General features: G+C 35.3%; 1 protein-coding gene, 1 non-coding gene and 1 pseudogene across 3 annotated transcripts; all 3 read right to left on the bottom strand.

Moving 5' to 3' along the window:
- Positions 1–2,269: 2,269 nt before the first annotated feature.
- Positions 2,270–2,342, bottom strand: TRNAK-UUU (transfer RNA lysine (anticodon UUU)). The gene has a single exon. It is a non-coding gene; the product is annotated as a tRNA-Lys (tRNA).
- Positions 2,343–2,685: 343 nt separating this feature from the next.
- LOC143606933 (glutathione S-transferase L1-like) lies at positions 2,686–7,688 on the bottom strand. 2 transcript variants are annotated; one of them, XM_077082556.1, is made up of 10 exons: positions 7,675–7,688; positions 7,481–7,552; positions 6,505–6,565; positions 4,862–4,948; positions 4,168–4,266; positions 3,993–4,095; positions 3,829–3,902; positions 3,149–3,256; positions 3,027–3,086; positions 2,686–2,930 (listed from the first exon to the last, which is right to left on the bottom strand). In XM_077082556.1, the coding sequence occupies exons 1-10, from the start codon at positions 7,680–7,682 to the stop codon at positions 2,922–2,924; spliced, it is 681 nt and encodes a 226-aa protein (XP_076938671.1). In that variant the 5' UTR covers positions 7,683–7,688; the 3' UTR covers positions 2,686–2,921. The 2 variants fall into 2 exon arrangements, with proteins under 2 accessions (XP_076938671.1, XP_076938666.1); XM_077082551.1 differs by having other exon boundaries at positions 2,692–2,930; positions 3,006–3,086.
- Positions 7,689–9,615: 1,927 nt separating this feature from the next.
- Positions 9,616–24,619, bottom strand: LOC143606153 (geranylgeranyl transferase type-2 subunit beta 1 pseudogene; annotated as a pseudogene).
- Positions 24,620–24,989: the final 370 nt, after the last annotated feature.

Here is a 24,989-nt window from a genome sequence, read left to right as displayed (position 1 = left end):
GTGTATAAAAAAATCACGTAAATGTACATATATGTATATATTATACATATGTGTATATAATTTGCTAAACCGAGTTTTTTTAATGAAACCGGGATGTTAAAATAAGAATTTTGGTTTTTTTACTTTTTTCATTTTTGTGTTTTTTTTATTTTATGATTTTTTTATTTTTGGGTTTTTTGTGATCCAAAATGGTTCTCATAGTTCTCAATTTCAAAAAAGTTCTCTCATGATTCTGATCCATATATATATATATATATATGTATATATATATATATATATGTATATATATATATATATGTATATATATATATATATGTATATATATATATATATATGTATATATATATATATATGTATATATATATATATATATGTATATATATATATATGTATATATATATATATATATATATAAGTTCAACCCTCTAAGAAAGGTTGTTTACCTCTTTATATTTCTTGACGAATGCGTTAAGTGGTTCCACGTAATCTTCAAAGCCTAATGTCGCCATTGCCCATAGCAGATCATCACTATTAATGGTTCTCCTATGTTCCTTTTGACACTTATCATTTGCCCTATAAACAACAATTTTAAACAAACCATACAATATTAATCATGTCAAACATATGTTTTATTTATGTGAAAGACATACTGGCTGGTGACAAAGATGATGAACTCAGAAACACACTCTTGAACACTCTCTTTAGCACCTTTAGAAATTTTCCCATTCGCCGGTATCCCGTTCCTCATGACGCGATCGATATTCTTGATCGGCAAAAGCCTGTCTTGTCTAAAACCTCCACTCTCATCCATTGAACCAAGTCCTAAAGTTCCAAAAACACACACACCAAACTAGTGAACAAAAAACATGATTCACCATGAGACTTAAGACATTTAAAGATGCTAACTGAGAACTTATTATGACCGCTGGTCAGGTTTCATGTTTTTTGGGCTGCCATTGTACATGACACATGGCAGTAATGGATTGATCAATGGGATTCGAACACCCGATACATGTGGTTCTTGTGTTTGTACTATATATATGTTATTCCTTTTCAACACAAGTGATTGGTACCAAAAATAATTTTGGTAGACATAACTAGTATTGGAGTGGCTAAACTTGTATTTTCTCTACAATAAAGAAAATTTTGATAAAAGCAATAATGGCCATCTATATATAAAAATTAAAAAGTGTTTATTCGTCAATCTATATAATTTTTGAGTGCATGAAATCGAGAAAAAAAACCCAACAAAATAAGTGATTGTGAGTAAAATAGGAAAATAGATGGAGAATCGTATGTTTGAGGTTTTTTTTAAAGAAATTAACAAAGTTTTTAAAAAAAATGTGTTTGTAGTTAAGTTATATATATGAAGATAGAGACTCGGATGAAAATGCTCTTACATGTTTAGATTACGGGAATTTTATTTTCTAACAATATGAGTTATGACACGAAGTTACGTCATAGGACATTTAAATTGTGTAAAACGACTAAAACACTCTAGTGAGAAACTAATAGTTTGTTCATGTAATTTACTTGAAATATATTTAAAAACAAAACCGCAATCTCTCTTCATAGTCCAACGATTCGTGCCTTTGATTTGGGGGTGTGGATGTCAGTCGGAGAGGAATTTGGGGTTTTATTATTGTTTTTGTTATTTTTGAGTAAATTACATAAACAACAAGTATAGTTTCTCGTAATGTATTTTAGTCATTTGACACAAATTAACTGATTTTTAATGAAACTTAGTGTTAGAACCTAAGATTGTTTGTTACGAAATGAAAACCACATAAATCAAACCGACCAAAAGGTGTGTTACTTGCTAAAACCAAATGGACTATTGGTTTAATAAGTCGAAATATTTTGATTTAACTACTTTGACACTAGTACATTTTTATAGTTCAAAAAATGTACACACTCATTTATAAATGTAGAATTGATATTTTATCTACTACCAAAGGGGTGTAGAAATCATCTGTATTACTATATCATGTTCATCTTTTGATCTACTTTAGTTTTGACTAAAAACTTTAAATACTCATAGTTAAGAAATATAACTCCATCTATTCGATAGGAAACTCAATTATAGCGTAACCTCTAGCGTAATAATTCGGATCAAATTAATCTTATGAAGCAAAAAAGTTTTGTATTGCACAATGTGAGCTATCAAAGGCGGTTGTAACCCAATGATACTATTTAGTATTTACCAAGGTGGAGCCTAATGATAAATTAGAGTCTCAAGCAAATGTGATCAAAGGCAAAAAAACAATATCGCCATCCGTGGGACTCGAACCCACGACCACGTGGTTAAAAGCCACGCGCTCTACCAACTGAGCTAGAACGGCTACTTACTGTATTTCCTTAACAACTAAATTTAGCATAAAAAGACACAATACATTCTACACAACACAAAGCAACATTCTTTAAATTTTGGTAGAAAAAACACGTCGTATTATGCTATTTATTTATTTATTATTAAAAAAAACTACAAATCCAGTAACTCACACAACCCTATTATAATACTAATAAATCTACCTTTTTTATGTTAACCACGAGACTTGAACCCTCATCATTTAAAAAATAATATTTCTACCTGACATCTTGGTATCACTAGACCAAAGCCCTGCTACATTTTATTATGTATTTATGTGTTTTTGGCCATGGCAATAACTTTATTCTACTTTTGATTGGTTTTATAACATGTATTTTACAGAAATTAAGCAGCACAACATCACACACTATCTAGTCTACAATTATCCAAAACATAATTATCATAGGTTATACAACATAAGTGATAAGACCACATGTTTATCCATCTACACAAGAGCTAGTAGTTGTTGAGACACAAACAACAACTTTATTCATATATTATTTATATTATTTCAATATCTTGGATCATGATTACAAGTGCCTCATCATCAGCTTCACTGAGCCTGCAACAATGATATAGAATAATGCATCATGTATTATAAAGAGAAACTTTGTATGTGTTGCCGAAAGCTAGTTACTAGAAGACGTTTTTTGTACACCTGAATAACGTAATCAGGATCGGCTTTTGTCACTTTATATGCATCTAATTTGTTCAGTTCCTGCTTGCAAAAAAATAAATAAATAATAATAATAATAATAATAATAATAATAATAATAATACCTCTATCCATTTTGCTAAGTTTGGCCTGCCTGAAGTAATATCATATTTGAACACCTCTTGTATAAATAACTGAAACCTCTCTACAAAAGGAATATAAACAAAGTCCACCTGCAATCCACAACTTTGTAATGATAAGTAAATAACTAATAACAACCGACCCATTTCAATACGGGTGCAAACGAGCTGAGCTGCTCGCGAGCTACTCGAGATCGGCTTGCGAAAAAGCCCAATTGAGCCGAGCTTAAATGAGCCCGAGCCCAAGTTTCATTTATCAAGCTCAAGCCGGCTCGCAAGCCTAAACGAGTCTATCAATAATATAATTTTCATAATATATATTTAATAATTATTAATAAATCTTTATAATATTATGAAAAATAACTAAATAATATACATTAGGTTATACATAAAATTACTATTGAAAAAAAAAATATATAAATAAATATAAACATATAAAAAGTAATTAAGAAATAGTTAACGAGCCAAGCCCGGGCCAAGCTTGAGTTCAAAAACTACTCATGAGCTGAGCTCGAGCTTTAGAATTAGAGAACGAAACGAGCCAAGCTCGAGCTCTTTGTAAGTTAAATGAGCTGAGCTCGACTCGAGCTTGGGCTTGGCTCGTTTGCACCCCTACATTTCAACCTGTTAAACTTTTAAGGGGCCAAAATAAACCGAATACTCACCAAACTGATATCTCCAAGGAAAAATGGACCTTCATACTTCTGAAGAGCTGATTCCAAGTAATCAAAAGCAACACCTGATTAAAATTCAAAACATCATATTATAAATTTATAATTAAATGCAGATAAACAAAAAGATCGCGATTTTTCTAAGGCTTGAATCATACCGGCTTCTTTCACAACATCTCCTTTAAATGCAGAAGTCACGGTCTTACGAAACGTGTCGGTGTATTTAAACAACTCCTCAGCAAACTCTTTTTTGGCAGGGTCCTAATCAATAACATGTTAGTTGTAAAAATTCCGAAAGATGGTAAACATGTAAACATGTTAGTTAAATCTTACGTCCGGTAATAATGCAGGCCCTTCAAAGTTACTATCCAAATATTTCACCAAATCCAAACTCTCTATAATGATTTTGTTGTCGTGTTCAAGAGCCGGCACCTTAGAAAACACAAATACCACATTGAAACATAATAGCAACAATATATATATATATACATATACATACATACAAGGGGTGGCAAATGTATATAATGGGTCAGAATGAGTCAAACTAAAAAAGGAATTTGATTGAAACGGGTCAAAACGGGTTGACATTTCTCTAGTTTTTTTTTAATGGAACGAGTAAAACGGAGGAAACTTTTTAGTACTTTTACCTTTTTAGTTTTTGATTTATATTTCGAGTTATGATTTGTTATTTATTTTTTTTGAATTTTTTAATGAGGGTTTTTGAAATGGGTCAAAATGGTTTGAGATTTCAGAAACCCCTCATTAAAAAATTTAAAAAAAATAATTAAAAAACTATAACTCGAAATATAAATTAAAAACTTAAAAAGTAAAAATACTAAAAAGTTTCTTCCGTTTTTCTCGTTCCATAAAAAATAACTCGAGAAATGTTAACCCGTTTCGACCCGTTTTATTCATTTTCTGTTTTTAGTTTGACCCATTCTGATCCATTATATACATATTAATACAACTCATTCAACCCAATGGGTCACAATTGTCACCCCTAATACATACATATTAGAAGTGTTACCTTATTTAGCGGGTTAATTTTCTCCTTGTACCACGCGGGTCTATTACCAAGGTCTATTCCAACAAGCTTAATCTTGTCTTGTAATCCCTACATATCAAGATCCAGATAGTTAAAAATGTAATACTAATTCCACAATATGACCAAAATTTTGTTTCTTAAAGTCACTTGTGTCTATGGTTAATAGGTACACATGTGAAGAGGTAGGTCCCAGCAGAGCCCAGTTGGACCCGCAAGACTCACCTCAAAGAGGGACGTCTGCGCAGTTGAACCCGCAAGACTCACCTTCAACAGGGACGTATGCGCAAAGGCTAAACTCGCAAGACTCACCTTGAAGAGGGACGTCTGCGCAGAAACCAACTGGATCCGCAAGACCCACCATGCTCAGAGACGTGACGTCCTTACGCGCAGTACGCAAGTTGTTCCCGCAGGAAAAGCCTCCCAATGGTGAAGTACCCCGCCTGTTCCCGCAGCTGCGGATACAAGCCATCAGGGAAGGCTACCTGCGCAGCAAGGCTACACGCACAAAGCACTTAACTCTTAAATAATTCAGTAATGTCACCTGAAGGAGTGAGCAAGCCGGGAACACTCCCGCCCAAATGAGCCAGTCCGTACGCTACTGGAGGACCTTTTGTACTGTACCTGACGAGGTATGGACAAAAGGTCTGACCAAAGCAGCGACAGCTCACTGTGACAAAGGAATAGTACACAGCCGGCCTGGTCACTATCAGCCGCTGCCTACTCACCAACCCCTGTCACTATTAGCCGCTGCCTACTCACCAACCTGTCGTAGCACGTGCATAGCCTGCAGTTGGTGGAAAAGGAATAGTACACAGCTGGCCTGGTCCCTATCAGCCGCTGCCTACCCACCAACTGCCAGCATGGCATGTGCGTAGCCCACAGTTGGCAGAACAGGAATACTATTCAGCCGGCTGTACCTTCTTGGAAACCTACCTTCGGCTATAAATACTCCAACACCTTGGAATGGTATGGACATTACATTACATTACCTTATCACATCTTATCTTTTCTAGCAATCTCTTAATATACACTTATATTCAAGAGCAATCTAGTCTGATTCTCACGCCGGAGGGTGGTCACAAGGAGGTACCCCCCCCCTTCTAAGTGACGAGCTCACGGTGTCTGTTTTGCAGGTCATCTGAAGAACCATCTTTGCCGGATCTAACCCCTCGTGGGAAACATCTATTTAACCCCCAGATTATCCGTAATCTGCCCGGGGTCGATTAGTGTTTCTTCAACATGTTTATTATGCAGTTCTCGCAGTTCTGTACTTAACTTTGGTTTTGCATTAAACGACCTTATATTTATAGCATATAATCAATACCCGTCATCTTCAAGAAGATTAAAAGGTTATTAAATTAACATGGTTATAAACTTTATAGTGTGATGTAGATAATAATATATTATATATCCTGGTTGCAACCTGTGAACACATGTCACAGCTTAGACCGACCCATGTAAATCCTCGTTTTCTTATTTTTCTATCGGTTGTGTGTGTTTTTCCTAAAATAAACTCGTGTTCATATTTTTCTACCGTTTGTGTTTTTCCTAAAATCATGACTAAACCGTAATCGATTCCGTAATGTTAAAAATTCATAAATCGCAGACATGGAGCGGCAATTCACCTTATAATTCCGGGTGATCCAAACGCGCTGTGCAAAGGGGCATAGGTAGTTGGTATACAACCTTCAGTAAAAACAAAAGTAAACCAAATTTCAGAATTCAGTTATCATGATCGCAAATCGCATCATATTAAACAAAAATAAAGCTCAATCAAACTGATCGATCCGGTTACAAAGCGTGACGTGGAAAACCAGAAGTAAAGCTTAAATGTATAGTATTTAAAAAAACCATTTTTTAAACCAACCCGTATAAATAACCATTGTTCTAACCCGAAACCCAACCTGAACCAAAACAACCCCTTTTCGAATCGGCCCGTTCTAACTCGATCCCATTCAAACCTGAAATCCCTTCTGGCCCGACCCCTTTCAACCAGAACTAGGGATGAGCTCGGGATGGTACCGGTACCGGTACCAATCCCGAAAATCCAAAATATTTGGCACAGGTACCGAAATGTTCGGTTAGGTATCGTATCGATACCGATTACTAAAACTTGCTACCGATTTAATGCCGGTACCGAAAACGCTCATCCCATGTAGTATATATATATTTTTTAAAAAAATCATTTTTTAAACTAACACGTTTTGACCCAAAACCCGATACCGTTCTAACCCCAAACCCATTCCGACTCCTTTCCACCCAACCCGTCGGGACCAAGGCTGGCTATGAGGTAGGGCCGGGTGATCAACCGACCCCGGCCCGACACCCCGGGAAACCCGAATTTTTTATTTTTTTAAAATTATATATTTTTCGGAAAAGAAAATGTATTCTTAATGTTTAACTCAACTAACTAATAATTTTAGGCCCAAATATTTTTCACTATTTAATAATTTTAGGCCCAAATATTTTTCACTATTCTCGGAGACAGTCCCATGGTTGGGCCAAACCAAAATAACCCACCCTTTTATAAATCAACTCCAACTAGTTTCGACCCAAACCTGTCTGACCCGACCCGACCCGTTTGGCAATCATCCTACCTACCTAGTGGTTCCATCAAAAAGAGGAGGTGGTGGAGAAGTTGAATCCAGTTGTGGTGGAAGAGCCTCTACACTACTGCACAATCATATATATATATATATACATGTATCAAAATCAAATATTAATTCAAATTCACATATAAATATATTAAAAAAAAATCATATTGAAATTTAATCAGATCACTAATAAGTTCTTACGGAGCCATTATGAATGTGAAGATGAGAGTTGGAACTAATGAGAGGTGTATATTTATAGAGGGAGTATTGTGTTTAGTTCTAAGTTTATGAGGGACTAAAAATGTAATATTGGTAAAGTGTTTTTTGTGTGTTTGCGTCATCACTTACGATTCTTTGAACCAAGACAAGATAATTTGGACACTAATGCCGTTCCGGATACATTTGTTTATGGAAAAGAAAACTTAAGCTTAAAAGAAAAAAAAAATCCTAAAATGTCTTATTAATGAATAGAGATTTCGTTTTATCGTCGTATGTAAAAGCTGTAAGTAATATCTTCTATAAACACGTCTTTGACGATATGTTTGGTTTCAACGCGTCTTTCACGACCTTTTGGCCTTTAATATATCGGATGTAGAGTGTGTTTGGTTAAGTCTCTTAATTGTTAAGTTTTAAAGACATGCTGAATGATTCAAAAACTGCCTCTTATTCAGTCATACATGATACATCCTAATAATTCAGCACAAGATTATCAAACAAGTCCTTAGACAATTATATAACTAAGTTACACATGACATGCAAGTTGTCCTTGACCTATGTTAGACCATGTTGTGGGTGTTTTGAGCCCCGATTTGGGGGCAGCATTAGGGAGGAACACTGCATAGGTTTTTTTTTTTTTTTTTTTTTTTTTTTTGGGGGGGGGGGGGGGGGGTATGAAGGGCGATGTGGGGATGGAGGTGGGTCATCCAACTTCTCTCTCTCTCTCTCACACACACACACACACACACACACACACACATACAACAACCATACCCAGTAAGATCCAACAAATAACAATGCTATAAATAAGGTCCGGGAATGATGAGATGTAGGTTAACCGTACCTATGTTCCAAAGAACAGAGAGGTTACTTTCAGAGAGAACATCGGCTACGAAACCCATATGCATTAGAACACATACATATATGTGTGTGTGTGTGTGTGTAATGGAGCAACAAAGGGACAACAAACTACAGCAGGGCGTTATGGAGAGGGGTTTCAAATCCCCGTTTCCTACTTGACGATGACGTGAAGGGGCTATGTTGCCTCTCCATAACGAACAACCTTATTGTTTATGCGTTGTTATTGTTCATGACCGGTTAGATCATTATTTGTTACCGATGGACCAAATTTACAATTAATGAGTATTAAGTTATTAACTTATTACTAATGATTACCGCTAACAATACTAATCATGATATGATAATTAGTATCTATGCAATTTTTTTTATCAATCATACATACATGATAAGTTTCGAAATGCATATACTATATACTAAAATAATAATTTGTTTTAGCTTCATGCATATGAAAACACAGGTAAAACCGAACCCAAACCATTAAGTCAAACACACAACTGGTTCTGGACTCCTGTTTCACATTCAACTTCAAACACACAACAGTGACAACTAACAACAATACTACAATAGCATCACCAACAATAAAAATAATAAAATCTATTTATTTAAAAATAAACAAGCACAATAATTTTTTTTTAAAACAAATATAACACAAGTCACTTAAGACAAATCCTATTTACAACATCAACAGGCAATGCAAATGAAGATTTATAAACGAAAATCCTATAAAATAGTATATAATAAAAAATAATACCCGATTTTTTTTAAAAAGATATTATTTATAATTAAGAAACAATTTTATAGTAAAAAAAATAAGCGGGTCATAGGTCTCAAACCCGAATAACTTTCAAACGGGTTTTAACATCTCGTTTATTTGTGAAACTCTTTCATCATCAAACCTTAAGTATATTATTAACTTCCTTACAATAAATATATTTAAAATTCAAAAAAATATATAAATATTAGAAATGAAAAATGCAATAAAATCTAGTAAAAATAAAATTAAAAGCTAGTAAAAAAAATAAAATCTATTAATTTCAAAAATAAAAAACAAGCATAGTAAAATTTTTAAACAAACATAACAATTAACAACAGAAGGCACTTAAGAAAAATCCTACTAACATCAACAGGCAGTGCATAAGCCGGATCAATAGCCTTTAACCCCGGATATTCAAGAAGCGAAAGACCCGCAACGCCAAAATAAGTATGAAACACATCGACAACATCCGGTCGATCCGATGTCCCTCCATTTTCTTTATCTTGACAATCCAAAATAAACTTAACAACTTTTTCTTTATCAATCCAACCAACTCTATCGATCATTATCAAACTCGATAAAACCCACCACGAGTAACAAACATCCGAAAGCTTCTCGGGCCGACCATTCACATAACCACCATCCCAAAAGATCCTTAACAACATAATGTAAACAACCCGTTATCGCAAGTGCACCTACGCAACAAAATATTTGACCCGAGTGTGACTCAGCACCCGGGTTGCACCCAAACCCGCCATCAACATTCTTGCAAGTTAAAATGTACTTAATCTCTTGAAAAACATTAATTTTATCCAACTGTTTTAGTAATGCGAGAGCACATATAGCAATGTACGAAAATCTAGTATATGTTTCACCTAGGGGTGGCAAATGTGACCCGTTGGATTGAATGAGTTGTATTAAAATGTATATAACAGATCAGAATGGGTTAAACTAAAAAAAGAAAATGATTGAAACGGGTCGAAATAGGTTGACATTTCTCGAGGTTTTTTTTATGGAACGAGAAAAACGGATGAAACTTTTTAGTATTTTTACTTTTTAAGTTTTTGATTTATATTTCGAGTTATAGTTTTCTACTTTTTTAAAAAAAAAAAATTTAATGAGGGGTTTTTGAAATCTCAACCCATTTTGACCCATTTCAAAAATCCCCTATTAAAAAATTCAAAAAAAGAAAATTCAAAAATCATAGCTCGAAGTATAAATAAAAAACTAAAAAAGTAATAGGGGATTTTTGAATTTTTTTTGAATTTTCTCGGTGGTATAAATCTATTCTTTTCCAGCTGAAAATCTTTAAACATAGTGTAAATTTATCCGTTTTCAATCGAAATTTTGAGCCCGGCCCCCTCTGTTTTTCACTCGGTAGTGTAAATGTATCATTTTTCAGCCGAAAATTTTATATATAGGTTATAGTGTAAATTTACCCGTTTCCGATCGAAATTTTGAGCCCGTCCCCTTAGTTTATGAATTTTTTTTATACATATTGAGTCCACCCCCTCGACATGTATGTCCAAGCTTCGCCGCTGCATATTACGACTTTATATATTTTAAGTTTTTCTCTTTCAGTTGGTACAAGGAGTGCTTGTAAGAATAAATATATTTTATATATTTATTTATATGGCCATCATTATCATTTATATAATAATAGATCAAAATAATTTATTATACCTTATTATATATTAGCTTAGTAATTGTTGATGGGCCATATTACTCTTAATAGCTAATAAAGGGTTTCCCTTTGGGTGTATATATAGAGAGAATAAATTAACATCATAACCTAATCTCACACAAATAAGAAATCATGTGTCTCCTCTCTCTTCTAAACCGGGTTCCTCTCAAGAACCCTAACCATCCTTAACTATACATCCTAAAGGGGAACTCGATCAAGATGACAAACATGTCGACTACATCATACCCTGCTGCAGTTACTACTCTCCTTGCTGTAACAGGTTCATAGGTTTATCATGTTTTCTATTGCTTACATGAAGAACTAATCAACATGTGGCATCAGAGTGATGTTGATTAATCAGTTCTTCATGTTTTCCTTAAATCTGGAATTGAATCAGAAGACATGGACTAAAACTTGATAAACCCTAATTTTTTCGGTTTCTTTTTCATGTTCTATTACGAAAACAATATATGATATTGTTTAAAATCGCTAAAATTCATATTTAATAAACCCTAATATTTTCGAAATCTGTTAAAATTATGTTTAAAGATTTCGATTCCAGTTTTTGTATATGTTTAATAATTAAAAATTTCAACGATGTTCTTCGTGTTCATCATAATTTTTTGAAAATTATAATATATTTTGGTTCAAATCTGGATTAAAAATCTGTTAAAGTTAATTTAGAGATATAATTTTTCAAATCTTGAATTAATTAAAAGTTTTGGTATTTTCTAAAAAGATTTGAATCCCATTAAAATAGGAAATAGATATAATTGTTAATCCTTAAAATATTTGAACCAAATCTTATTATTATCCTTTTAGATTTCGAAATCAGTTTAGGGCAACTAGTTTACGGAATTAATTGTATGGGTTTTATTAATGTTTTTTTGTGTTTTCAGTTTAATTAGGATAATATTAATTTTTGGATTTTAGAGTTCTCGGATTTTAAACTTTATGGCCTTATACGGGATTTTTTTTTGGAATAGTTTTCCAATCTTTTTCCCGCAAGCACACTAATTTTCTGAAAACTCATTACTTTACCCGAAAACCCATAATACTCGAAAACATATTAACCAAAAACACATATCATCCGAAAACTATAATTTACCTGAAAACGTTATTTCACGAAATCCTTAATTTTACCCAGAAAATTTTTGCTATTAACTCATTAAAATGTTTTGTAAATACTTAAACATTATAAAATTTTACAAAACATAAAGGCTTAACTTGAATGAACTTTTGATGTATCACTTCTGCCCGAAGGTGATGAGTTACATTTACCATATCATTCAAGTCTAATTGAAAGCTTTTGTTAGTTTTTGCATAACATGATACAAATGTCTCACTTCTGCCCAAAGGTGACGCGTTACATTTATATCTAGCAAAACTAACCCGTGCATAATTAAAATAATTGAATCACTTCTGCACAAAGGTGATGTGATACAACTGTTTTGCACACATACTTAAATAAATTTTTTACTTCTGCCCAAAGGTGATTTATTTTTTGTTTAAGTAGAACTTTTAATTATAGTCTATTAGTTTGATGTTAATAATAAACATATCACATCTTCAATAAAATATAATGATCCTTACATTAATTATCCTTCATTAATCTAATGATCATAAGTTTTAATATGTATTATCTTAATATCCCGTAACATTACTCACTATAATTTTCTATAAATAATTATCTCATCTAAATAGTCCACTCTAATATTAAAACATAGTATAAGTTTTACATCATAAAGAGTTTCAATAATATTTAGCTCTTCTTAGTTTTAGTTATCCCTTAAGACATGATATGACTATCTTACTGCTCTTTATAATAACAATCATTCCATTGAAAATCGGAGCATAACAAATAGAATGAGTCAATCATAATGTCTCTTACGATAATGATAATCAAGAACTTATATAAATAAATGCTATCACTAGAGTTATTCTAGATTTAGTTTTTCCTAAGACTAATCAAAATAACTCCTAAGATTCATGCACTCCTTAAAAGTTCTAACTATAAGGTTAAATGACGTTATTGAATACATCATAATGTACAATACCATGACCCATAAAGTTAAGGGCTCACACATGGAAATAAGTACACTTTTCTAATGCATTACATACTAAAAGTTTATATTATTACAATTTGTTGCCTTAAGTATCAACTATAACACTCAGAAGTACCAAAGGAAAATGAGTGTGTTGATCAACAACATATGTAAACGAAAAGAAATGTCTGATGCTAGAAATAAGATGTTATTCAACTCACTACCACTAAAACCTATAAGAGGATAATTCTAATGTTCATAAACAAAATACAAGTATTACTTCAAGCTTTAGGTTTCTTAAGGAGAAGTCCCATTGTAAAAATATGCCATTAGATTAGGCATAGACATTAAAAGACTATCCATAATTCAAAAGAACAACTGGCTAAAATTGATAGTTGTATAATAATGATATATAAGTCTGCTAATCCTAATATTCCCATTAACACATGATTTGTTGAGTCTAGTTCTATATGTTTACCCGAAATCAACAAATAACTAACATGAGTGTTAGTGACAAATTTAAATGTTAAGGTTATTAGAACCATGATAAACTGTCTTTTAATTACACTTTATGATACCTTAAATATTCTGAAGATTAATCAGAATTTAGTATCAATACTTAAGTTACATTATGACAGTTATAAGGTTTGCATAGCCAACAACCATTGACGAGCATGAAACAAACATTGACGAGCTCTCTTCTAACTTGGAAGACAATTTGCATGTCGGTTCTGTTCCGACCACGAGAATTCATAAAGATCACCCTTTGGAGAATGTGATTGGTGATGTGTCCTCCGGTGTACAAACAAGACGTAGCTTGAATGAGCACACCTGTGTTTACACAAGCATCAAGGAGACAGGGATAATCAACGAATGCTTGTACACTTGCTTTATCAGCCAGATTGAACCGAAGAACTATCAAATGGCTCTAAAGGACAGCTCGTGGGTCGAAGCCATGCAAGAAGAGTTGGCTCAGTTCAAGAAAATGGAAGTATGGGATTTGGTTGAAAAACCAAAGAATGTGCATGCGATAGGCACAAAATGGGTGTTTAAGTGCAAGAGAGATGAGAAAGGGATTATTATAAGAAACAAGGCGAGGCTAGTCGTTAAAGGTTTTAATCAACAAGAGGGTATTGATTATAATGAAGTGTTCGCTCCTGTGGCAAGATTGGAAGCTATTAGATTGTTTTTGGCATTTGCTGCTTATAAAAAGATGAAGGTTTTTCAGTTGGACGTAAAGAGTGCATTCCTAAATGGGAAAGTTGATGAGGTTGTGTATGTTGAGCAACCTCCGGGTTTTCCTGACCCAGACTTTCCAGACCATGTGTACAAATTAAGCAAGGCATTGTATGGATTACATCAGGCACCTCGTGCCTGGTACTCAACTTTATCAGATTACTTGCTTGAAAATGGGTTTGAAAGAGGGAAGATTGATAGCACGTTGTTCTTCAAGAGAGAAGGAAGCGACTTCCTGCTGGTGCAAGTCTACGTGGATGACATTATTTTTGCTGCATCAAAAGTCTCCATGTGTCAAGATTTTGAGGCCGTCATGAAGAAAAGGTTTGAAATGAGTGCTATGGGTGAACTAACTTTCTTTTTAGGATTGCAGGTTGATCAGAAGAAGGAAGGGATGCTCATTCATCAGACCAAGTATGTCCATGATGTGCTCAAACGTTTCAAGATGGAGGACAGCACTCCATTCGATACTCCAATTTGCGTCAACCATAAATTGGGTGCTGATTCTGACAATGACGCAGATGTGGACCCAACTCAGTATCGGGCTATTATAGGTTCTTTAATGTACTTAACTGCTTCTAGGCCTGATATTATGTTTGCAGTTTGTCTTTGTGCTCGTTTTCAGGCAAACCCAAAGGAATCTCACATGAAGGGTGTGAAGAGGATCTTGCGGTATCTCAAAGGCAAACCGAAGCTGGGGTTGTGGTACGCAAAAGGAGGAGACTTGGAGCTAGTCGCTTACACAGATTCTGATTATGGAGGGTGCAATCAGAGTCGGAAGTCAACAACTGGAGGATGTCAGTTTCTTGGTGGCAGATTGGTGTCGTGGCAATGCAAGAAGCAGACTTCAGTCGCAATTTCAACATGTGAGGCAGAATACATGGCAGCATCCAACTGCTGCTCCCAGGTTCTGTGGATTCAACAACAGTTACGCTACTATGGTCTGAATTTCTTACTTACTCCTATTTGCATTGATAACACAGCTGCTATCTCAGTAACTAACAATCCCGTGAAGCACAGTAAAACTAAACATATTGACATACGTCATCATTTTATACGGGATTGTGCTGAGAAGAAACTGATTGTGCTTGAAAAGGTGGATACGCTTGATAATTTCGCTGATCTTTATACTAAAGCGTTTGACAAAACAAGATTTCAAAACCTTATTGAGCTGAATGGGATGATCAATCCCGAGTAACCATGCTTTTTGTGTTCGAGTTAAAAAAAAAAAAAAAAAACGTCATTATCGCTTAAAATTATGTCGGTTACCTCAGTTTGAAGGACATGTCTTAGGATATGTTTGGTCCTCATTTTCTACTTGTAGAATTTGAGGATAGCCATTAACCAGATGACTGAAAGTGACCGGGGCGGTTTATGATGAGTTTTCATTCTTTCGCTTAAAATTAGTCGATCATACTTAGTTAGAAGGACACATACTAGTATGTGGTCAGTCCAGCTGATCCATTGGATCTTCGGGATAGCCGTTTACCTGAAGACTTTGTTTTGGTCGGGGCGATTAATGTTAAAATTTTTTTAGGGAAATGAAATTATTTTTCAAGTCTGCTACTTCGTAAGAAGTTCGTTTGCTATGTTTAACAGAAAATTGATCCAACCTTGGAAAATGATAAATATACTGATTCTGTGTGCTTAACTAGTGAAGTTATTAGGCTTAAAAGGCTTTAGGACAGTTATTGTATGTCATGGTAGCTTTTTATGGTGCGTAAAAGTAGATGTGATACAAACTAAATCTACTTGATTTTACGTGGAAACTCCCTACGAGTTTTGCATGTCTCCATATATATCTTTCCGAATGATAGGCAGAAAAGCGATTACCCAGTCATACACGAGCCCGTACGTGTTCTGATTCCCGTAAAGATAGTGTATGAAGAAACTGCAGTGATCCAGATTCCGGACTTGCAGTTGTTTACTACTCTGAAGTCTATGTAAATGTTTATCATAAAAAAAAAATTATGAGTTATGAAAACATTCTAGAGCTGAAAATGTCAAGACTTCTCAATCATGGAGTAAGAAAGAGAACGGGAACCAGATGAAGAGTACTTACAAACTTAATCAGACACTATGGGTCGAGGTCAATTCGGGGTGACTTGGGGAAAGCCAAATACGCTTTGAGAATAGATAGGAGGCATCATAATCTCTGAGTTGTTGCCCACTTAAATTTTGAGGCATAATTGAACCTAACTCGTATCACAGAAACGATGAAAACCATCTTAAGTTATTTACCTGCTTACAACCTGTCTCTTTATGTCATAATACAGCTAAACACGGATCTATGTGACAGTCACGTAATTAGTATGATTCCTGTTCGGATTTTTCTAAAACGTAGTAGTCCCTATCGAGACTGAAATTTGATCCCTTATACTTTAATTGTTAAAAGTTTTCTTTTTATGTAGTTGTATGCTTTTATAAATGGTTACTGGGACTTGATCGTGTCATTTAATTCTTAAAGGGAAGTTTTAAAAGTTAATTGAAAAATGTTCAAATTATAAGGTCTGATTTTGTAAATATAGGTGAAATTGTTAAACGGGCGAACTTGTGAATAACTTCGCCTAGGCGAAGTTAACCGTAACTTCGCCTGTATAACATCGTCCCTATATAAGGATTTTCAAAGGTCAAACTGTTCATATTTTTCAAATTCAGCGAACTTGTCTGCAAAACCCTAAGCGAACTTCTCGATAACTTCGCGAAGTTATCTGTCGATTCATCTTTGCTATCTTTCTTCGATTTCAAACAGATTTATAGGTTTGTTGGGTCATCATATCGTATAATCAATGTTCATTGATGTTAATCTGAGGTCGTTTCGACTTGTTTCGTGACCTCGGTCGATCGACCTTTATTACCGGATTGTCAAAACTTGTTTTTACGTGGTCATGAACAAAACGATCGTCCAGATACTCTTAATATCATGTGTTTTAGGCTCCTCAATCGTCAAAATTGACCGAAACATCAGATTTTCCGACTTAGATTCTGCTTACTGTTGTCGTTTCAGATTCAGGCGAACTTAAGGTTTGGGCGAAGTTATCCGTAACTTCGCCTGAGTCTAAACTTCGCCTGAGGCGATGTTGTGTTGAGGCGAAGTTAACATTAACTTCGCCTGGACCTTTTTTAACTTATCATTTATCAGACGAACTTAAAGATGAAGCGAAGTTGTTCCCAACTTCGCCCCAACTTTAACTTCGCCTATACAGATTTTATCACAACTTCGCTCATGGTAACAAGCAAACTTGTGTTATGCCTTAATGTTTATCTAACTTGGTTCGTTTGTTGCAGATATGGCTACTGTTGCCGGTGCTGGAGGTGCTGGAGGAGATGACGGAGGAGATAATCAGAGGCAATTCTTCCCAGGTCACAACATGTTCATCACCTTAGATCCGGAAGCGAGTGGTGTGGAGGATTACCGCGAGATAATCACATTCCTACTTCGCTCGAGGATATTCCACGCAATCACTACGACTCTGCCGATTTCCTTACCCAATATTGAGGATTTTTGGCAGACAGTGGAATACGATTGCCGCGTTGAGCCCCCGGTTATGCGAGCAACCGTCAACAATCAAGAAGTTCAGTTCTCTTCTGAACAAATACGGGTGGCTTTACGTTTTGGAGAGGAGACTAGGGATGACCCTACAGAGTTTGTTGCTCCGTTCCGCGATGGAGCATTTCTACGAATGGGCTATTCTGGTCCATTGGGCGATACACAACGGAGGAAGGGTTTCCTACTTGATCAGTGGCGCTTCCTCATGCACGTAATGATTGTCTGCATGTCTGGGAGGAAGGCGGGCACTGATGGTATGGGTGCGACCATGCAGTCAGCAATGACTGCTCTGACTTATAACAAACGTTATAGCTTTAGTCAGATGGTCTTTTACGAGATCGATAGACAGAGAAAAGCGATGGCCCGTGAGAGGTTCATCATGTATCTAAGATTCATTCAGATGATCTTGAATCATGTTGCTCCCACGTTGCCTCAACGACGTCCAATACGATATGTGGAGAGTGTGAGCAAACGTATCTTCGCTCAATGCCGAACATCCAGTGCGAGGAGCAAGCCTGAACTGCGTCCAAGGCATACTCCACTCTTTGGGTACTTAATAAACCCGGGGTATGTGCCAGCTCATGGGGATGAGTTCAGAGACCCGCAACACAACAGGCAGGAGCATCTCAAGCTATACCTGCTGCTCCTGTTGTGTCACCGGAGGAGGAAGTGGACCTTGATGCAGAATTCGGAGGTCAAGGATTCTTTGATATGGATCGGGTGGATCCAGAGGAGAACGTTCGGATCCCAGTTGAACGTGTCTCGACTGTGCGTATTACTAGAGCAGCTACGACGGTGGCTGACTCCGATCTTGATGATGTTATGGATGAGGCGAGAAGGATGTTGGTGACTCAAGAGAGAACATTTGGGAAGAGAAAGAGGACATTTGATGATAGCGAGTCAGAAGAAGAAGAGGATATTCACAAGTTGATTAGACGTTCAAGACGTGAAAGGACAGGTGCAGGTATGGGAGCTGGAGAGACTTCAAGAGTTGTACGTTTCGCTCCGCCCGCACTGTCAGGTATGTCGATTGTTCCTACATCACTACAGGTCACAGGTTTAAGCGCCGCGGATGTTCCCGTGGTGGCTACGTCATCAGCTTTTGGCATCCCAATCACTACTATCCAGCTGACGACTCCGGAGATTGTGTCTTTACCACCTCCAACGCTTACTCCTTCAGAGGTGGTTGCACAATTTGTAAAGTCCACAGTCGTTGCAACTGCAGGGTTGTCGGTCACGATACCACCTGCGGTTACGTCCACAACTACTTCAGATGTCCCGGTTACATGTGAAATCCCACCTCAGTATTCTCAAGACACATCTCACATGAGGTTTGATTTCGATGCAACCCTCTCAGACTCGGAGAGAATAGCTGCACTTGAGCGGGTCGTGGCAGAACAGTCAAGGGTGAATCTAGTCCAGACCCAGGCTATTCAACGCCTTGTAGCAGAAAATCAACTACAGTCGTCCCTCCTGGTTGAACATGGGAGAATTATAGATGCTATGAAGGAGTTCTTGGCATCTCAAGGGGAGACAAGCTGTAAAGGCGATGAGTTAAGGACAAAGAAGAGGAATGACAGAGACGATGATCCCAATGCATCGAAAGGTGCAGGTGGTAAGTTGCCAAGAACTACTCAAGCTCTTGGGACTTCCACAGCTCAAGGGGAGTCTGCAGGTGCGGCTGGCAGTTCTGGTGGTGATGAGGTGGTGATGCTTGATGATGAAGGAATGGGAGATGATGTGATTGATGCTTTGAAAGAATTAGATGATGATATGTTTAGTGATGATGTGTTGTTTGATGATGATGTGCTGCCAATTGAGGAGATTGAGAAGATTGGAGCTCAGATTGTGATTGAAGAAGATGTTGAAGAAGGTGAAATAGTAGAAGAGAATGTAGAGCATGACATTCCAGGTGTGGAGAAAGCAGATATGGGTAATGAGACAGTAATCGATGAGACTGAATGGGAAGAGCAGCCTAGGTGGAAGGAAGGCTATGCTCAGTGGTTCGTCAAAACGAAGAAACCAGCGGTCCCTACAATGTTTAAGAAGAGTTACAATATTAAAGGCTATGCTGAAGCGAAGAAATGGATTATTTGCTGGATCTATGATGAGCAGTTGAAGCTCTTTGTGATCAAACGGTATGACGGCGCTCAGTATTTTAAAAGAATGTTAAGGTCGTTGAATACACTGCCGGAATGTGAAGTGAAAGACTTAGCCAGATTGGGGTTAATCAATCGAAGTGACGATTATATAGCTAGAGTCATTGAGAAAATTGTATGGAGAAAGAGTATAAAAGAGAAGAAGTTTGAGCTGTTGAAACTGCAGAAGGGAAAACTTGTTGAAGACAAGGATAGAGGTTTGAGAGCTGATGGAAAACCTTGGATGGTCATGAAGTATAAACCGATCCGGTGCCTTAAAGAAGTACCGATGAAGCTAATGCCCAAGGATGTGCTTAAAGACCTAAAGTGGTGGTATGTGGATTGTGAGACAGCAGAGGCGGTGATGGAAGACGAGTATGAACAAGAGCTCTTAAGAGTTTACGATCCGATGCATTTGGTAAACTTATCGCAAGCTGATCTGAAGGTGCTTAATGAGAAGAAAATCTTTTATATTCCTGCTTGGAAGGACGAAGCGAGGAAGTATCAAAGAGTTGTGTCAGTTTGTGTTAGAGAAGGAGTGCATGCGTGAAGATACAAGATTGAAGATTACAAGACAAGTGCTTAAAGATCAAGATATGAAGCTACTGCCAAGGGGGAGTCTGTTGGTGCATAATGTCAGTAGTTCATAGTCTAGTGTCTGTAATCGAGTCTGTAATGTTTAATTATGTTTTGTATGTTTAAGCGAAGTTACTGACAAGTTCGCTTAACAGGCGAACTTGTTAGTCAAGCGAAGTTATGGACAACTTCGCCTGAACATGCCAGGCGAAGTTGTCGTGTATAAATAGTCCTAGGTTACGGCTTGGTTTGTGTAGTAGTTTTAAGTTCGTGTCAGTTGTTCAAGTTCATTGTAACGTGAGGACGAGAGTCTGTAACAGTGATATTACATCACGTGTTTGAGTTATAATATATAACGTGTGTTCGTTTCGTGTGTTCGTGTGATTCGTGTTCTATACTCGTAACGATCTATGCAGGGATCCGCACCTGAGTAGACCGAGATATCTCGTGCGATCCGTCCAGGGAACCTACAATAGCAACCTAACCAAGAGCTAATTTATGAAACTGAAACTTCAAATAAACCCAATAATCAACTCAGGAGGTCATCAAGGTTTTAAAACCTACTAACTTTGATGATTATGTAACCTTCCTAACTAAGTTGAAATGGATGTTGGAAAGTTTAATGATCCTACCCCTTATAATTAAACCATTAGCATGAATCATAATTGACTCCATAAGTCAGGCTAACGTTTTGAGATTTGGTTGAATCACCTAAAGGTGTTCATAACTAAACTAAATCCTAACACATACATTAAGACACTAAGAAGCATGACTGATTGTTAAAGGTTATATTCAAGAGGGAATAAATTATCAAATAATCTTCTTACCTATATTACAAAAGATTTCTTTAAGTATCATTATTGTTCTAGTAGCTTATAATAATAGTTAAGAGCTACATTAGATGAACATTAAAACAACTTCCCCTAACAATCGGCTTACATACTTATTTGTTCATAAAGCAACCTAAAAGTTATAAACTGAAGGTCAAAGAACATTTAGTCTATAAGTCAATAAAATTCATATATGGGTTAATGCAAACATCAAAATGTGATGGAATCTTTATACAATTATTTTTATCAAAAACCAAGTGGATTAATGTACATACCTCAAGATGAGTGGGAGCAACTAAAAACAAACTTGTCCTTATATAGATGATATTCTTCTGACAAATATATGTTACATAAGTCAAAACATTGTTCACACATACTTTGATATTATAGATCTCAGAGATATTCCTTACACATGTAACAAACAATACTGCTCTATTTAGAGGATAATAGGATCATTGAGATTATTACCTTATGCTTCATTAAGTAGAAGCCTTATGTAGGTTCAAGTCTATACTCGTTCAGATATTAATTAAAATTGCAACACACTAGATATGTCTAGATGAATGTGAAGCATTTAAAAGAGTATTAAAATATCTTTAAAAGAAACGAAAGACTATAATTTAAAAGAAGAAGTGAGAATTCAAACCGGTAGATTACTCTAAACTTTGTTATATTCAAAGATAACCTAATGTAAATTTCGGGATATATTCTCATGTCAGCAGATAAATCTATCTCATGGAGGAGTCATAATGAACTGATAACAACAACCTAAGTCATAACAACATAATATGTTGATTAATTACAACGTTGTTGTCAATAAATGTTGTTGAATTTTATTAGTGGACTCATAAGTTTTATTAAACTCCAAATAACTTATATATTGAAGACTAATTGTGATAACGTCAGCTACCATGTTTTCTCAAACAGTAACAGTTTGATAGGTGCTGCATTAAATTTTGATATGAAATTAATTATTCGTTTATGAACGAATTGAGGAATCTAAATTTTCATATCGAATACATTCATGATATGCTTAAGGATCCTATAACTAAAGGTCTATTGCCCATAAGTATTATGAAAGCGCTTATAATTATGAGGGGTTTATTAATGACCACGTACAACTGCATATCGTACCATGAATGATTAACTATTATATTTCCTCATCAGTTTGATTTTGTACGTCTCTTAATATGTTCTGCATGCATAATGACATATAGACGAATTAATATACAAATCAAACGTTCTGAAGGGCTTACTTGAAAATTTTGATCATAACTACTTAGGTTTTAAATAAGGACTGCAGTATGATTAATGGGGGTCTTGAGCTGATGTTCAATTCAATGACTGTATTTCTCTCCTCCAGTTTAAGTTTAAAGCTAAAATGAGTGTTAACTCCTGATCAGGCTTATCTAATACTCATAATAAATGATTACTCGGCCAAGTGGGAGAATGTAAGAATAAATATATTATATATATATATATTTATATGGCCATCATTATCATTTATATAATAATAGATCAAAATAATTTATTATACCTTATTATATATTAGCTTAGTAATTGTTGATGGGCCATATTACTCTTAATAGCTAATAAAGGGTTTCTCTTTGGGTGTATATATAGAGAGAATAAATTAACATCATAACCTAATCTCACACAAATAAGAAATCATGTGTCTCCTCTCTCTTCTAAACCGGGTTCCTCTCAAGAACCCTTACCATCCTTAACTATACATCCTAAAAGGGAACTCGATCAAGATGACAAACATGTCGACTACATCATACCCTGCTGCGGTTACTACTTTCCTTGTTGTAACATGTTCATAGGTTTAATATTTATCATGTTTTCTATTGCTTACATGAAGAACTAATCAACAGTGCTGGTATTGTACTGCTACCGTAACGAATCTCACTAATACCGAGCAAATTCCCACCATATCCCCTGGTTGAATACCTCTAGTTTTGAGGTTAAGATCACATAGCAAACACAATGTTGGTTGTATAAATCATAGAGAAATTCTCAACCATAAATCCCCAATAGCAATAAAATCTTTGCATACACTCTAATCCGAATTTCGTTATTACAACATATTATTATTGTAAACAATTTATATCTAGGGTGATTAATAGGATTCAACCGTTCAAAAACTAATTTAGTGTTCAGCAAATTAAACAAGCCAGTTTGAACACTTACATGATCAAACAAGGCCGATCGGTATGAGTCAACTCAACAAGAAAAATCATCAACTCACCGACTAGAGAGTGCTGCTTTTGTGATGGCACAATGATTGTCAAGTGGCAGCCGACGGAATGGTTTTTTAGGGAAACGTCAAACCAAACTCGCTAGCTTGGGCCCAGTTAAGACAACATAATTTGGCTAGAGCGAGGTAACGAGACTCTCTAATTTGATGAGTGCGATAAACTAAACACAAAGAAAGTCGTTCTAAAAATATATATATAAAAAAAGACAAATTTTAATATTGATTGATGACAAAATTTCAAAAATGTCTTTTAAGTTGTCTCAGCTTACTTAATGTTTAACATTTTGTGTTGGGATTTCTTATTTTCATCAATTTATAACTTATAAACTTTTAAGAAAGTTAATAAGGTGTATAAGGTGTTTGACGAACCATAAGGTTAACCAAACAATTCAAACCGAAAAAACCGATCCGAAATTGAAAAAACCAAAAAATTCAAACAGAAAAAACCGAACCGAAACAAAAACCGACAGTTTGGTTTATGTTTTTGTAAAAACCGCACTAACGGTTCGGTTTTGGTTTTGCATGTAAACAAAACCGAAAAACCGAACCGAATTCCTAATTTTTTTTTATATTTTATATTAATTAATTTATAAGAAATTAATAAATATATAACTCTAATATTTTTGATCAAATGTATAATAGTCTATTATTTTACAATTAACAAAATTATTTATACCTAAATTCATTATTTTTTGCTACCTTTTTTTCTGCCTAAAATCAAGCTCAAATAGCAAAAACCATAAAAACCAAAACCAAAACGAAAACCGGAAAACCGAAACCGAAAAAACCGAAACCAAACGGTTTCAAAATCTCCAAAAACCGAAGTTTTGGTTTTCGCTTTGGTTTTAGCCAAAACATCACCAAACCGCACCACGCACACCCCTACCGTAAGGCCTTATGGATTTTAACTTATGGAGAAGGCAAAATAAAGGGGTTTTGTAAAGTTAGGAATCTCTAACTTATTAACTTAATGAGTTTGATTTACCTGTTACACATCTTTAACCCTCAAAACTCATTAAAGAGTGTCATTTTTAGTCATTTTGGTTTTCTCCAACACATAAGCTAATCCAAACATTTTTTAAAAAACTTCTTTTAAAAAATTAATAAGTTAATAAGCCCTTTTAACAATAAGTCATTTTTCACTTAAATAAGCAATCCCAAACACACCCTTACTCTGGTCATTATTTACTTTTTTTTTTGTTTTAAGTTTAAATAATTAATTTTTTACTTGTTTTTATAATTTTACCCCATCCTAGAGGTGTATATGGTTCTGTACAGTTCTGTTAATTAACTTCAACCAAAACAGAAACCGAAGTCACCGGTTAATCTATTTTATTAACCAATCAATTTCAGTTAATCAGTCCAG

This window comes from Bidens hawaiensis, unplaced genomic scaffold (genome assembly GCF_021521415.1).
Source record: "Bidens hawaiensis isolate Kalapana, Puna unplaced genomic scaffold, B.hawaiensis_p1.1 tig00002123_1, whole genome shotgun sequence".
Classification (NCBI taxonomy): Eukaryota; Viridiplantae; Streptophyta; class Magnoliopsida; order Asterales; family Asteraceae; genus Bidens; species Bidens hawaiensis.
The sequence above is the reverse complement of the archived record's forward strand: the minus strand, read 5'-3'. Positions and strand labels throughout refer to the sequence as shown.

Excerpts from the sequence above, each read along its gene's own strand:
- LOC143606933 (XM_077082551.1), bottom strand. Across the intron at positions 3,903-3,992 it reads AGATGTTGTGAAAGAAGCCG|GTGTTGCTTTTGATTACTTG; the intron begins GTATGATTCAAG and ends AATTTTAATCAG. Across the intron at positions 3,257-3,828 it reads TCCTTGGAGATATCAGTTTG|GTGGACTTTGTTTATATTCC; the intron begins GTGAGTATTCGG and ends TGTGGATTGCAG.